The 12,087-nt window shown below is 35.4% G+C and overlaps 1 protein-coding gene across 1 annotated transcript in view; it reads left to right on the forward strand.

Annotated features, from left to right (window-relative positions):
• The window catches only part of BCAS3 (BCAS3 microtubule associated cell migration factor), a gene marked incomplete at its 5' end in the record, with an annotated part of 619,175 nt that overhangs the window by 289,135 nt on the left and 317,953 nt on the right, over positions 1–12,087 (forward strand). The window contains 3 exons of the mRNA XM_049861336.1: positions 5,448–5,572; positions 7,893–8,058; positions 9,969–10,069. Coding sequence (XP_049717293.1) covers positions 5,448–5,572; positions 7,893–8,058; positions 9,969–10,069 — 392 coding nt within the window. The remainder of the gene's footprint in view (positions 1–5,447; positions 5,573–7,892; positions 8,059–9,968; positions 10,070–12,087) is intronic.

A 12,087-nucleotide genomic window follows, 5' to 3' on the forward strand; every position in this document is an offset into this window, starting at 1 on the left:
TAGTTCTTTAAATTCATGCAGTTTTAGATGAGGCAGTTTTAAAATAGTGTCTTTGCTTTTGATAACAAAATAGGTAGGAAAAATGTAGGAAAAGTTAACTATATAGACCATCATTGACATTTTAGTAATTTTAGATACCCTGTTTGTTTAACTAGGATATTGGCATTTGAATGACCATATTAAAAATTTTAAATAATTACACATGCAACATACTTTTTCAGATACAGAGATTTTAATAGAACCAATTGCAGTACAAATTATTTTAACTCAATTTTGCTTCAAATATTACAAATAAGTAACAGGTATTTACTGAGCTCCTGCTGTGTTTAAGCTACTGCTATTTTTAAATTGGTCATCAAGAGAAAAAAATATGTACATCATAGTATGGGCAAAAGTAGTCCATTTGAATATATCTCTTATTCAAGTATCTTTGTATTAAATGAGGTTAATTTTAAGTAAGAATTAAAATTTATGTATCAAATTATATTTGAAGTTTTAGTTAGGACTCTCTAAGAGTATTTGATCTATATCTGAGTAATTCGTTTAACCTAATCCTGTTCTCTTAAAAAAGATTTTAAAATTTTATGATACTATGTTTTGAAGGTAATACTTATATGTCAAGGTGAATCTCATCTGCCAAATTTATATAAATCTGTTAGACCTTGAAGAAAAATTTGTGTAAATCTTTTTAGATAGATTATTAATATCTTGATTATTTAAAGTATAATGCTTTCAGTTTCCCTCCTTAGGTCTTATTTTAGAAAAATAAAATTTGGAGTGAGAAAAAACTTATAAATTCTTTTTAAAAGCTTAACCATAGTGGAAATTACAAAGAAAAAAATATTTTTCTTTAACAGGAGGACATAATACCACCTGTATTTCTTACATCAATCTTCAGCTGACATATTGACTGTATGTTTTTGAAAAGAAAAGAAATGGTGCTTCTATCTCATGTTACCCCCTTCCATGTCTGTGTCCTGAACGAGACACATGACCTCATCGCTGCTTTTCATGTCATCCACAGAAAGACATGTACATCCTCCTTTATGCGACGTGGTACAATCATCTAGATGGAGATTCTTTTCCTATTATTTTTAAGCAGATCTCGTTAGAGTTTTGCATTTTTCTTTGTTTACAGTTAAATTTGGATTACATAATACAGTAAAAGTCAGTGGGGGAAAAATGGAAAACTTCAATAGCCTTGGTTTCAGTATTTTTAAAGATCTAATAATGTTAATTAATATCCCTATAACTTCTGTTGTTAGTGAAAATAATTTCACTAACTCTGGTTAGGTGGTTACACCTTCTTCATAAGAAATGAAAAAGACTTAAATGCCCAGCTTTTAATTTAGCACCGTATTCATTTGTTTTGGTTTTTCATTTGTTTTTCTTTTGATTAAGTTGTTCTGTGGTATCAGGTTTAGTAAGTATGATATTTTATGGTCATTATTTTGCCTGATATGATGAAAGTTTGGATTCATTCAATTGTTTCATTACATTTTGTCCAAAGGTTAGGAGAATTTTTAATTTTTGAACATGGGGCTATATATGATGTGCTAACAGGTTAAAGGGGAGTCAAAAGAAGGAGTTCTCAATACCATCAGTATATTTTATTCTTGTGTATAACCATTTTAAAAACTGCATCCATATAAAGAGTCCAATTAAATTTCTGGTCCCCCATAAAAATTGCAATGTTATTTTATTTATAGTATTAATTAAATAAATGAATAAGTGAGGGAAGGCCTCTAAACAACCAGAGGAATTATTTTTAAACTTGCAAATGTTTTGTAATGGTGTTATTAAGGCCCCTTCGGAGAACAAAAAGGATAGGTTGAGTGCAAGAAAGAAAAAAATTAAAAAGGTTGTTATTGGAATGCCTTCCTAAAAGGATTAGTGGAAATCATATAAATGTTTTTCACAATAAGTAAATATGATTTATAAGACTAACACTTTTTTCTTTCTGCTTCACATACACATCAATTTTCAAGACTTTGTCCTTCTTCCAGTAAAAGTTTATTTTGAAATAGAAATATTCTGGGACATTGTGGAAAAGTTCATACATGATAATATCCCTGACACACATTCTTTGAAAAGCCATTCTGCCTTTCCTGCATTCCTGGACTTGGTCTTTTCCAAAGGGCAAATTGACTGAAGTTAAGTTTTCTTTCTTTGGGTGTATCATGTAAAAAATACTTTATTAATAGCATTATTTTCTTTAGATTGTTTCTCCTTTTTTATTTTTCTAAATATGTTTAAAATTTCTATTTCTCATACATACTATAGTCATCCCAAATGTATATTTGATGACAGAAATAACTTGAGATAAAGGTGTTCACCGAATATATTCTATACCCAATAAACACGTCATGTAGCAAGTAGCATGTTAGTTGCAGCAGTGAAAAGTCTTTTCATGACTTGATTTTTTATTAAACACAAACTTCTACTGCTGAGATTTATTGAGGCCTTACCAGAGGAAAAAGAAGAAATAATGAAGTATAGGAATAATAATGATAATTCTTTACATTTACCATAGAATACTTATTCTCTGCAGGATTTCTATGAGTTGAAGGCAACTAACAACAGCGGAGATAATGAGCTTATTTAAAATGATACTGTGTTGATACTTTTTAGTTGTGTGTTCACAAACTGAGTTAAATCTAACACTATAGAAGTGTAAGAGATTTTAGCTTTTGACATTTACTCATTAGACTGTAAGCTAATAAAGAAACAATATGTTTTTATGTCCAAAGACTAAAGTGGTGTCCTATCTCATTTCAGCTCTTTATAATTGTGTTAGAAAGGTGGCCACCCAGGCCAGTGGCAACTATCTTTTAAGTCAATTTAGGATGCATAATTTAGAGAAACATTTCTCTTAAGAAATGGCATACTCACTTGTTTTCTATCTTGTTGCTTATCATGTGATTAAAAAAAAATAGCATCCAGTATTTTGCAAAGATCTTTGAATTTATTTTTCTCAAAAGCATTATTGTGTGTTTTGTACCTGTAAGGCTAATTTGTGTATTGTAGTATCATTGTTCCCTGATGGTGTTTCTTGTATAAGGAGTTGTTGAATAAGAGCAGTAAAAGCACATAGTCTGCACAATTGGAAACACCTTTAAAAAAATTCTAGAATGGCTCCTTTCCTCCTGCCAAACTCTCAAAAACCCTCAGGGGTAAAAGTGACTAGTGGAAATTCAAAGTTGCCAGTTACTGGAATTTATCAGCTTAATGATAGTAGCTCAGTGATGGAAATAAAGGCTTTAAAGGAAAATTTACATTCTAAGGTGTAATGCAACAGAGAGCATATAACCAGAACTAAGGATTCTGTTATCATTGACCTATCAAGGGGAGGATGGATTTTTGTTTGGTGGAGCGGAGTGTCCCTTTTTGGAGTTAAACTTATTGCAGTTGTGGGACATGTTGCTATGAAGGAAAAGTATTTGTAGAACCTGGTTCATTTCTACACGAAAACTGCCCCCCCGCCCCTCCGCCCCGCCACCGTGTCTTCATTCCTTGCCAGTGGAGGTCTGTCTGTAGTGGTAATTTTGGCATGGATGTGATTTGTTTGGGGATAAGTGTAGCAATGTGCATTACTGAGGATTTAGTACAGAGGGGAGACTAAAGGAACCAATCACAGTGGCCTCTGTTCCAGACTTTTTGCTTTCTCAAGAGGAAAGATGTGGTAATAGGAGGCTTGGGAAGTAAGATACATGGAAGACTATTTCTAATGTCATAAGGAACTGGAAAACTGACGTGATCATAGCAAACTCTGATTTTTTAAAATTAGATGAGGGCTGTGGGCTATATATAGAAGAGGATTAACACGTGTTGAGCACCATGATATGGGAGAGCAGTGCCCGGGGAGGGTTACGTGCATTACGTAATTCAGTAGCTCTAAAACATGAGCTTTCGTCAGCATCTCCTCCAGTGCTTGTTAAAACACAGACTATTGAACTCCACCCCCAGAGCTTCTGATTCAGTAAGTCTAGGGTGGGGCCTGAAAACTTGCATGTCTAATAAGTTCCCTTGTGGTGCTGCTAGTTAGGAGTCACACTTTGAGAACCAAAGGAATATTATAATCTTTGAAGTAACACTGTAAGGCAGGCATAACTAATTTTGTTTTACATATTTGTAGTCTGAGCTCTGAGAAGTTTAGTAACAACCAAAATCACACAGCTAATAAGTGGCGACACTGGGATTCAAATTCAGGTTTCTTCCTGAGTCCAAACCCAATCTCTTTCCACCCACCACACTTTTTAAAAGATAAAGGGAAGTGAATCAAAGAAGGTAAAACTAATGTTGTTTGACATTGCAGACTGACATGGGAACATTAAACCAAACCCGTTGCCGTCTAGTTGATTCCAACTCATAGTGACCCTATGGGACAAGGAGCACCTGGTGGATTTGAACTGCCAACCTTTATGGTTAGCAGCTGTAGCTCTTAACCGCTACGCCATCAGAGTTTCTGTGGAAACACTGGGGCTCTGCTATCCATTGTACCCTGACTGGGCCGTGTTCTTGGCCAGAGCGCAGTGAGGCTATTTTCTGGTCTATGAATTAGAGAAAATAATATCATTTATTTAAGGTGGTTGGAAAAATTGCTAGTGAGCTTTAGGAAAGCCCTTGATAAATCAGAAGTGAACACAAATACAGAAAACTTGAAAGAACGTGGAAGGTTGGTATTAGAAATTGAGGCCATGAAAGCTCACATGGGGAAAACAAAAAGTAAGAAAAAAAGTACTTTTATGGTAATTATTTGAAATAACAGAAGTTAACTAAAACAAAAGATTTATGTTTGAGAGGCTTTTTCAGACATAGGCTGTCAGTATTTAACTCTGCCTTAGTCTTTTCTTTGAACAAAAACAAACACATTATTTTCACAAATCTAAGAAGAAAAATTAATAACAGATAGACCAGTGAAAGTAACTGCTTATTATTAGATCTTCTCCCCATACATTGTCTAATTCTATAGAGTATTGTGGCTGAGAGAATTTTCAAGGCTTCCTTCCGTCATCTGGTGATTTTCATACGTGCTGTCTTCATTCACCTGTGCTGTCAGTCCCACACTGGATGTATCAAATCAGATGATAAACCATTTTGTTATTGTGAGATGCTTATGCTGGTTTTGTTGCTCCACCTTGAACTCTCCAGGGGAATTTTGTCCATCTGACAATAAGTGACTGGGATTTTACCAGCACATACCTCAAAAAGGAGTTAATTTTTATTTATCAGGAAAATTGCTTTCCTGATAAGACATGGAACTTTAATATAACTTACTTTTACTCCAGAACATAGCCACACATCACCAGGCATTACTTCAGGCAAAATGCATGTCAGCATTGGAGGGTTTGAATTTTTAGGGATGGAATTTAAAGGATAATCTGTCATTTGCTAGAAGACTGATTTCACCATGGTAATTTTTTTTACTATCATTTTATTTTTTTAAGCAAAGTTAAACCACCTCCTCAAATTTCACCCAGCAAATCGATGGGCGGAGAATTTTGTGTGGCTGCTGTCTTTGGAACATCCAGATCATGGTTTGCAAATAATGCAGGTCTGAAAAGAGAAAAAGGTATGTATTTTTATTGAAGTTCAAACTTGCCATTTGTAATTTTTACTTCTTGAGGAACATTACTAGCAGATACCCTTTGAATAATCCTGAACCCAATAGCATGGAATCCAAATTTTACCTTCAGTTAGCGTGTCTCTCCTCAACTGCTTAAGCCTAGTCAAGAAGGAAGGCCATCTTCTCACTACAGACAGGAAATGAATTATTCAATACGTGCTATCGCTTTGTTACGTTGGTGACAGTCTACAGGTGTTCTCAACACTATGTATAAGCTTTTACATTTTTACAAGCCAGCATCGTACCATTGTCTTATTAAAGCTTTACAACAACCTTTTGAAGTATGGAGAGGAAAACCTACCTTACCCCTATTTTAGAGAACTTGAGATCAGTGAGTTTAAATATCTCTGCCAAAATACTAGTTAGTATGTCATGGAATCAGAGTTTTAGCCCAGGTCTTCTAATGCTAAATCCTGCTTTAAACAACAACGGCTCCACTGGATTATAAATTAAAAGGTAAACATAGGCTGGCATTGAGAAATAAGGGATATCTTTTATGGTCTGGAGCCCTGGTTGCACAGTTGTTAAGCATTTGGCTGTTAACCAAAAGGTCAGAAGTTCGAATCCACCAGTCGCTCCTTGGAAACCCTATGGAGTAGTTCTGCTCTGTCCTAGAGTTGCTGTGAGTTGGAATCGACCCAACGGCAGCGAGTTTGGTTTGTTTTTTTATGGCTACCATTGCTCCTTTGAATTGATACAGTATTATTTTTCTTATCTGTGCTCGATGGCACTGGGTATCTGTGCTTCAATCACCGGGGTCAGTACTTAAAATGTTTATATAATTCCTGTTTTGGTAGGTAATTACTTATTGTTTCTATATTCAAGAAGGAGCCCTGGTGGTGCAGTGGTTAAACCGATTGACTGCTAACTAAAAGGCTGGTGGTTTGAAGCCACCAGCGGCTCCAAATCCAATGAGTTCGCTATAAGTCAGAGTCGACTTGATGGCAGTGGGTGGGTACATACAAGAGGATGCCTGCATTCATAGACCAGGTATATAATTTTGAATGTTATAATTTTCCCTTCATTATTTTAGTACTATAAAAATAGGTCACAAACTTTGTTGTTAGTGGGGCACTTCTCTGACTAGTTCCACACACTGCATTGTTCTTGACAAAATGGCACTCCTTATGCTTCATACTGGCAGTCAGACATCAACCCTTTCCCTTCTTATCGCCTTTCAGTGACCCTTTCCTTGGTAATAGGATCTTGGGTACAGCAGGTTTCTTTCCTATGTGGAAGAGGACAAGTAAAGTACACAAGCCTTCCATTTCTTTATCCAATCTTAATTTTTTTGTTACCTCCTTAGCTTCAGCGATGCTATCGAAAGGACTTTTTGTTACTAGTTAAAACCTTCTCTGAAGCTCGATTTCAAATGCTTCTCCCTTCTATTCTAATTACCCTTTTAACTTGCTACTCTTTTATATTCCCCTGGCTGGTCATTAGTCATTTTCTCAAATTAGCTGTAATTGATTCGTCCAGCATAGCGATAAGGTGACCCACCCAGCATTCATGAGTGATTTTATATGTTCCTAGGTTTACTGTAAAACTTGAGATAGAGAACAAAACCTGTTTTGGTAGTTAGGACATGTGTATTCCTTATAAAGTCATTTGATTAAATCCATATTCAGCAATTTATCTCTCAAAATATGGCTGATACTCGTTTCCAGTGGGGGGAAGGGGGCGGGGCAGGCAGTGATCCCATTGAGAGAAAAGAAATAAGAGGATTTGGGGAGGGAACACATATGTTTTTTGTTTGTATGTTTGTTTTGATCCAGAAATTTGAAAGGGAAACTTTTCTAAGGGAGAGATGAAAAGTGAGGCTGATTTAGGGATACAGGAAGCCTTCCATGCAGTTTACTTGGTACATCCGGTATAACCAAAGCTTAGTCCATATAGCATTGCCTTCCTTGTCTCACCTAACATTGTTTTCATAATGTGGGCCAAACTACATTGCAGAGAAATACAAAAGACTATAAACTGTTGTTTCACTATGTTAGAATTTTGAGTATATTTGCATCTTTCTTGAAATAAATAGTTTAAAATTTGAAAATATTTTGAAAACATAGAGCTTTTCAAATTCATTAGCATCTACTTAGATGAGGCAGTCATTAGGCAAGAAGCAGGCATGGTGTGAAAAATGCCTCACCTTCTCCTCTTCTCTGAGCAGTCTCAGGAGCAGATGGACAAAGTCAGTAACTTGTGACAATGAGCTGTGCTCCCTTTATGCCATCACCACACATCTAGGCTCTGCTTCTCTCTCTCGTAGATCAGTCAAAACAAGTTGTAGTTGAATCTCTCTACATTATCAGCTGCTATGGGACCTTAGTGGAGCACATGATGGAGCCACGACCCCTTAGCACTGCCCCCAAGATTAGCGATGATACCCCACTGGAGATGATGACATCACCTCGAGCCAGCTGGACTCTGGTCAGGTAGTACCTCCTTTTTTTTTTTTCCTTAACAACTTTATTGAGGCATAAATATTAAACTGTACAGTTGTGTAAGTTTTGATGTGTGTATACACCTGTGAAACCATTACCACCATCACTGTAATAAACATGTCCGTCCCCGCAAGTTCCCTCAGGCCCGTTTGTGATCTCTTTCTCCTGCCCTCAGCCTCAGGCAACCACTGATTTTTTTTCTGTCACTAGAGATTACTTTGCGTTTTCTTAGAATTTTATACAAATGGAGTCCTGCAATATGAACTCTTTTTTGTCTGACTTCTTTCATTCAGCAAAAATTATTCTGAGATTAATCTGTGTTTGCATGTATCAATAACTCATTCCTTTTTTTAAATTGAGATATAATTCACGTACCATAAAATTCACTCCTTTAAAACGAATTTCACAGGTTTGTGGGCCCATCACCAGAGTTAATTTGGGAACATTTTCATCATCCCAAAATGAAACCCTGTACCTGTTAGCAGTCGCTCCCCATTTCCCCCCAACCCTCCAGCTCTAGGCAATCACCAGTTACTTTCTGTCTCCATGGATTTGCCTCTTCTGGCCATGCTATATATCATATAATATGTGGCCTTTTGTGTCTGGGTTTTTTTCACTTAGCAAAACGCTTCATTCATGTTGTAGCATATGTCAATACTTCATTCTTTTTTATGGCTGAATAGTATTCCTTGTATAACTCTACCACATTTTGTTTATCCATTCAAATTGATGCGCATTTGGATTGTTTCTGCTTTTTTGGATATCATGAATAATGCTACTATTAACATTTATTTATAAGTTTTTATATAAACTCATGTTTTTAGTTTTCTTGGTTATATACTTGGGAAATTACCTCGTTTTGAACTTTTTTCTTCCTTGATCTTTTCTATTACCTTCCCTTGGACTTGTTTTTCCATCCCGCATTTAGGGCCTCAGTGCTTCCCCTCCTTCCAGTCTCATGTTCACTAAAAATACACAGTAGCATTGAGGCAGCTGTTAAGGGAAATAGAAACTAATATAAATAGATTAGAATGTTTCCTTTGAAGTGATTCCACAAGATACAATGGTTGAGCGCTGTAAAAATGTTTATTAAGAATCAGAGTCTTTCCCAAAAGTGCATAATGATTAGCATCTTTACAAGCTAGCACAAAGGGGGAGAAATAAAAACCTGGAAATAGCTCAAGATAGTGCATTGTCCAGGAGAGACAGAAAAATTGTTCCTGACGTGTATGGAAGGAAGCAGACAAAAATGGATATGGAAATGATCCCTCTGCTTTTGACATTTTAAAATATTCTTATATTGATTTTTAGAGGCTCCAGGATTCTTTACTATTACTTTACGGCTTTTGGATTGATCTGATCAATATCTGATTTGTCAAGCAATTTAGGAGTGAGCAGATCTAATTAAAATACAACACCGTCATTGTTGAAACGGGTGGTTTATTTTGGAGCTCAGATGATAATTAGGTCTATAATAAGTCATCCGTCTATACAGCTGTGGGCTTTTAAAAAATATTTTTACTTTATTTTCTCTTAAAATATACACGTATTCTAAAAATAGAATTTTAACAGTGATCAGAAATTAAGTAAAATTAGTTACTTGTTTGTAATATTCCAACTCCACACACTCTGTCCAATGTTCCGATAGCCTTTTTCTATTGGAAAGTCTTCTGCTATTAGGTTAGTACCTGCTACATGTAATCTGTCTGACTCACCGCTACCTTTTGATTCATCTTAAGCAGATGGCCTTGTGTTTCAGGTTTCAGCACTCCAACCAGTTCATTTTAATGATTACACAGATTGTGTGAGTTTATATCAGTGTCTATAAGTGATGACAATATTGGCGATTTACATCCCATCTTTTAAGCTTAAATATTAATATTCTTCTACTATTTCCTTAGAACCCCCCAATGGAATGAATTGCAACCACCATTTAATGCAAACCACCCTCTGCTCCTCGCTGCAGATGCAGTACAGTATTATCAGTTCCTGCTTGCTGGCCGTAAGTAGTTCTGATTGTTTTTTTTCTTCCATATGGTGTTTTCAGATTTCATCTTAAAATGCTGACTTTTGAAGCAGCCATGCACGTTAGCACTGTCCATAGGCCAAAGGCCTTAAACAGTCAAGCTCAGGCAAGTAAAATATTTAATAAAATGTAAATCATAAGCCGTAGCACATGTTAAGAACAGCTTCTGGCCGCTCTTACTCCCAGGAATGACGTGGGTAAATTATAGGGAATATCTGATAGGATCAAAAATTAAAATGAGGATACTGGCATATAATAAATAGTCTCATAAAGCTCGGTATCTATTTCTAACATGAGAAAAACTTAAGAACTTTTTACCATGAAAACTGTTGCCAGCAGGTTTTTCTTTTGATAGAATTTTACTTTCAATAATGCAGTAATGATTGCCAGAGAAGTTTTGTCTTTTTTTATATGATAACTCCATTGCTTTTTTGTTTGTTTTTCTCTTGTGTATTTAAGTGATAAAGTTGGTAGAGACTGACTAGGTTCTTTTTTACTTAAGGAGAAAATGTACATTGAACTAGATATAATGTCTTTTATAATGGGAGTCATTAAAGGACAATTTAATATTTATTACCTAGTTTGTGATCATAGAATTAAAAATGCTTTGCAATTATATTCAGTTTTTTAGAATGGACTGGATCTGTAATTTAACTTGATGGCTTGAGTATTGCATGTTTTTAAGAAATTTCCCAAAATTCAACATTGACATGTTTCTTATGAGGTTTTGTTGTATTCAACTTATTTTCTTTCCTGGCTGTACTATAAAGTATGAATTAAAAGCTTTCTAGAACTATTGTATGTAATGTTTATAATGTGTTATATATAATATTGGAAACAGATATGAAGTGCTAAAAGCTCTATGGTTAAGAAACTCCATAATTATAATAAATAATCAGGAGTCCTGCTCTCTCAGCTGAACTCACTGATTCTTCCCAGCAGGTATTTATTGAGTGCCTACTATGTGTCAGACATTTGTGATTAAAGGTAAATAATATAATGCTCTGTCCTCAGTGAACTCAATATCTAATTCAGGAGACAGGCGTTTAATAAAAGAAGTAAAATAAATGGGATAGGTGCATCAGTGAAGGGTTATACAGTGAGCCATGAGAGTAATGACTTAAGTTGCCAAAGGCTTCACAGAGGGCTAATATATAATCTGAGGCTTAAAGGACAAATTGGATTTCCTCAGATAAAAAACTAGAAGAACGGGCATTTCAGGCAGAGAGGATAGAGTATATGCAAGAAGTTGGAACAGGAGTGATAGATTAGAAGCAGGAGCATAGGACATGCCATGGAATTGGGACTTGATTCTGCAGGCCAGCAGTTCTTAGATTGGTTCAAGAAGCAGAATACATGGAAGTTGTTAGACTCTAGGTTGCCTAAGCTTATATTTAACTCTGTCATATGAACTGGACAAAACATGACTCATATTTATCAAATTAAAACCATAAGCACATTTTCTACTACCTTCTAAAGGGACAATAATTAACCAATTGTTGAATTAAGCATAGTTGACTCTTTCAGAGTTAATATTTGTTTTGTTATTTTGATACGTGTTAGGTACTTTTAGTAGACAAACAGTAGGAAGTCCCAAATATTTAAGAATGCAACTGTCTCTATCCCTTAATCTTTTTATTCTGGTAAATTAAGCTGATTGCCGTTATTTGATTTTTGCTCCTCTGAACACCTTTGATAAATTCTTAGAACAACAAAAATCCCCGGGTGCATAGTTGAAGAACTACTGTAGGCAGGAGGGAGCCATCAAATGTTTTCAAACATAGGAATGACACATCAGAATTGCATTTTAGAAAATTCACTGTAGCAGCATTTTAGTAGGAGATTCAGAGGAGGGGAGTAGAGAGCAGAGGCTCTTTGGTCCTGGAGCAAGATGAGAGGGTTTTGTTTTTTTTTTCTTTGCAATTTTTAAAATTGTGGTGTGTATGTGGGTAAAAAACATTGCCCATTTCAACAATCTTCACATGTATAGTTAA

This window comes from Elephas maximus, chromosome 19 (assembly GCF_024166365.1).
Source record: "Elephas maximus indicus isolate mEleMax1 chromosome 19, mEleMax1 primary haplotype, whole genome shotgun sequence".
Taxonomy (NCBI): domain Eukaryota; kingdom Metazoa; phylum Chordata; class Mammalia; order Proboscidea; family Elephantidae; genus Elephas; species Elephas maximus.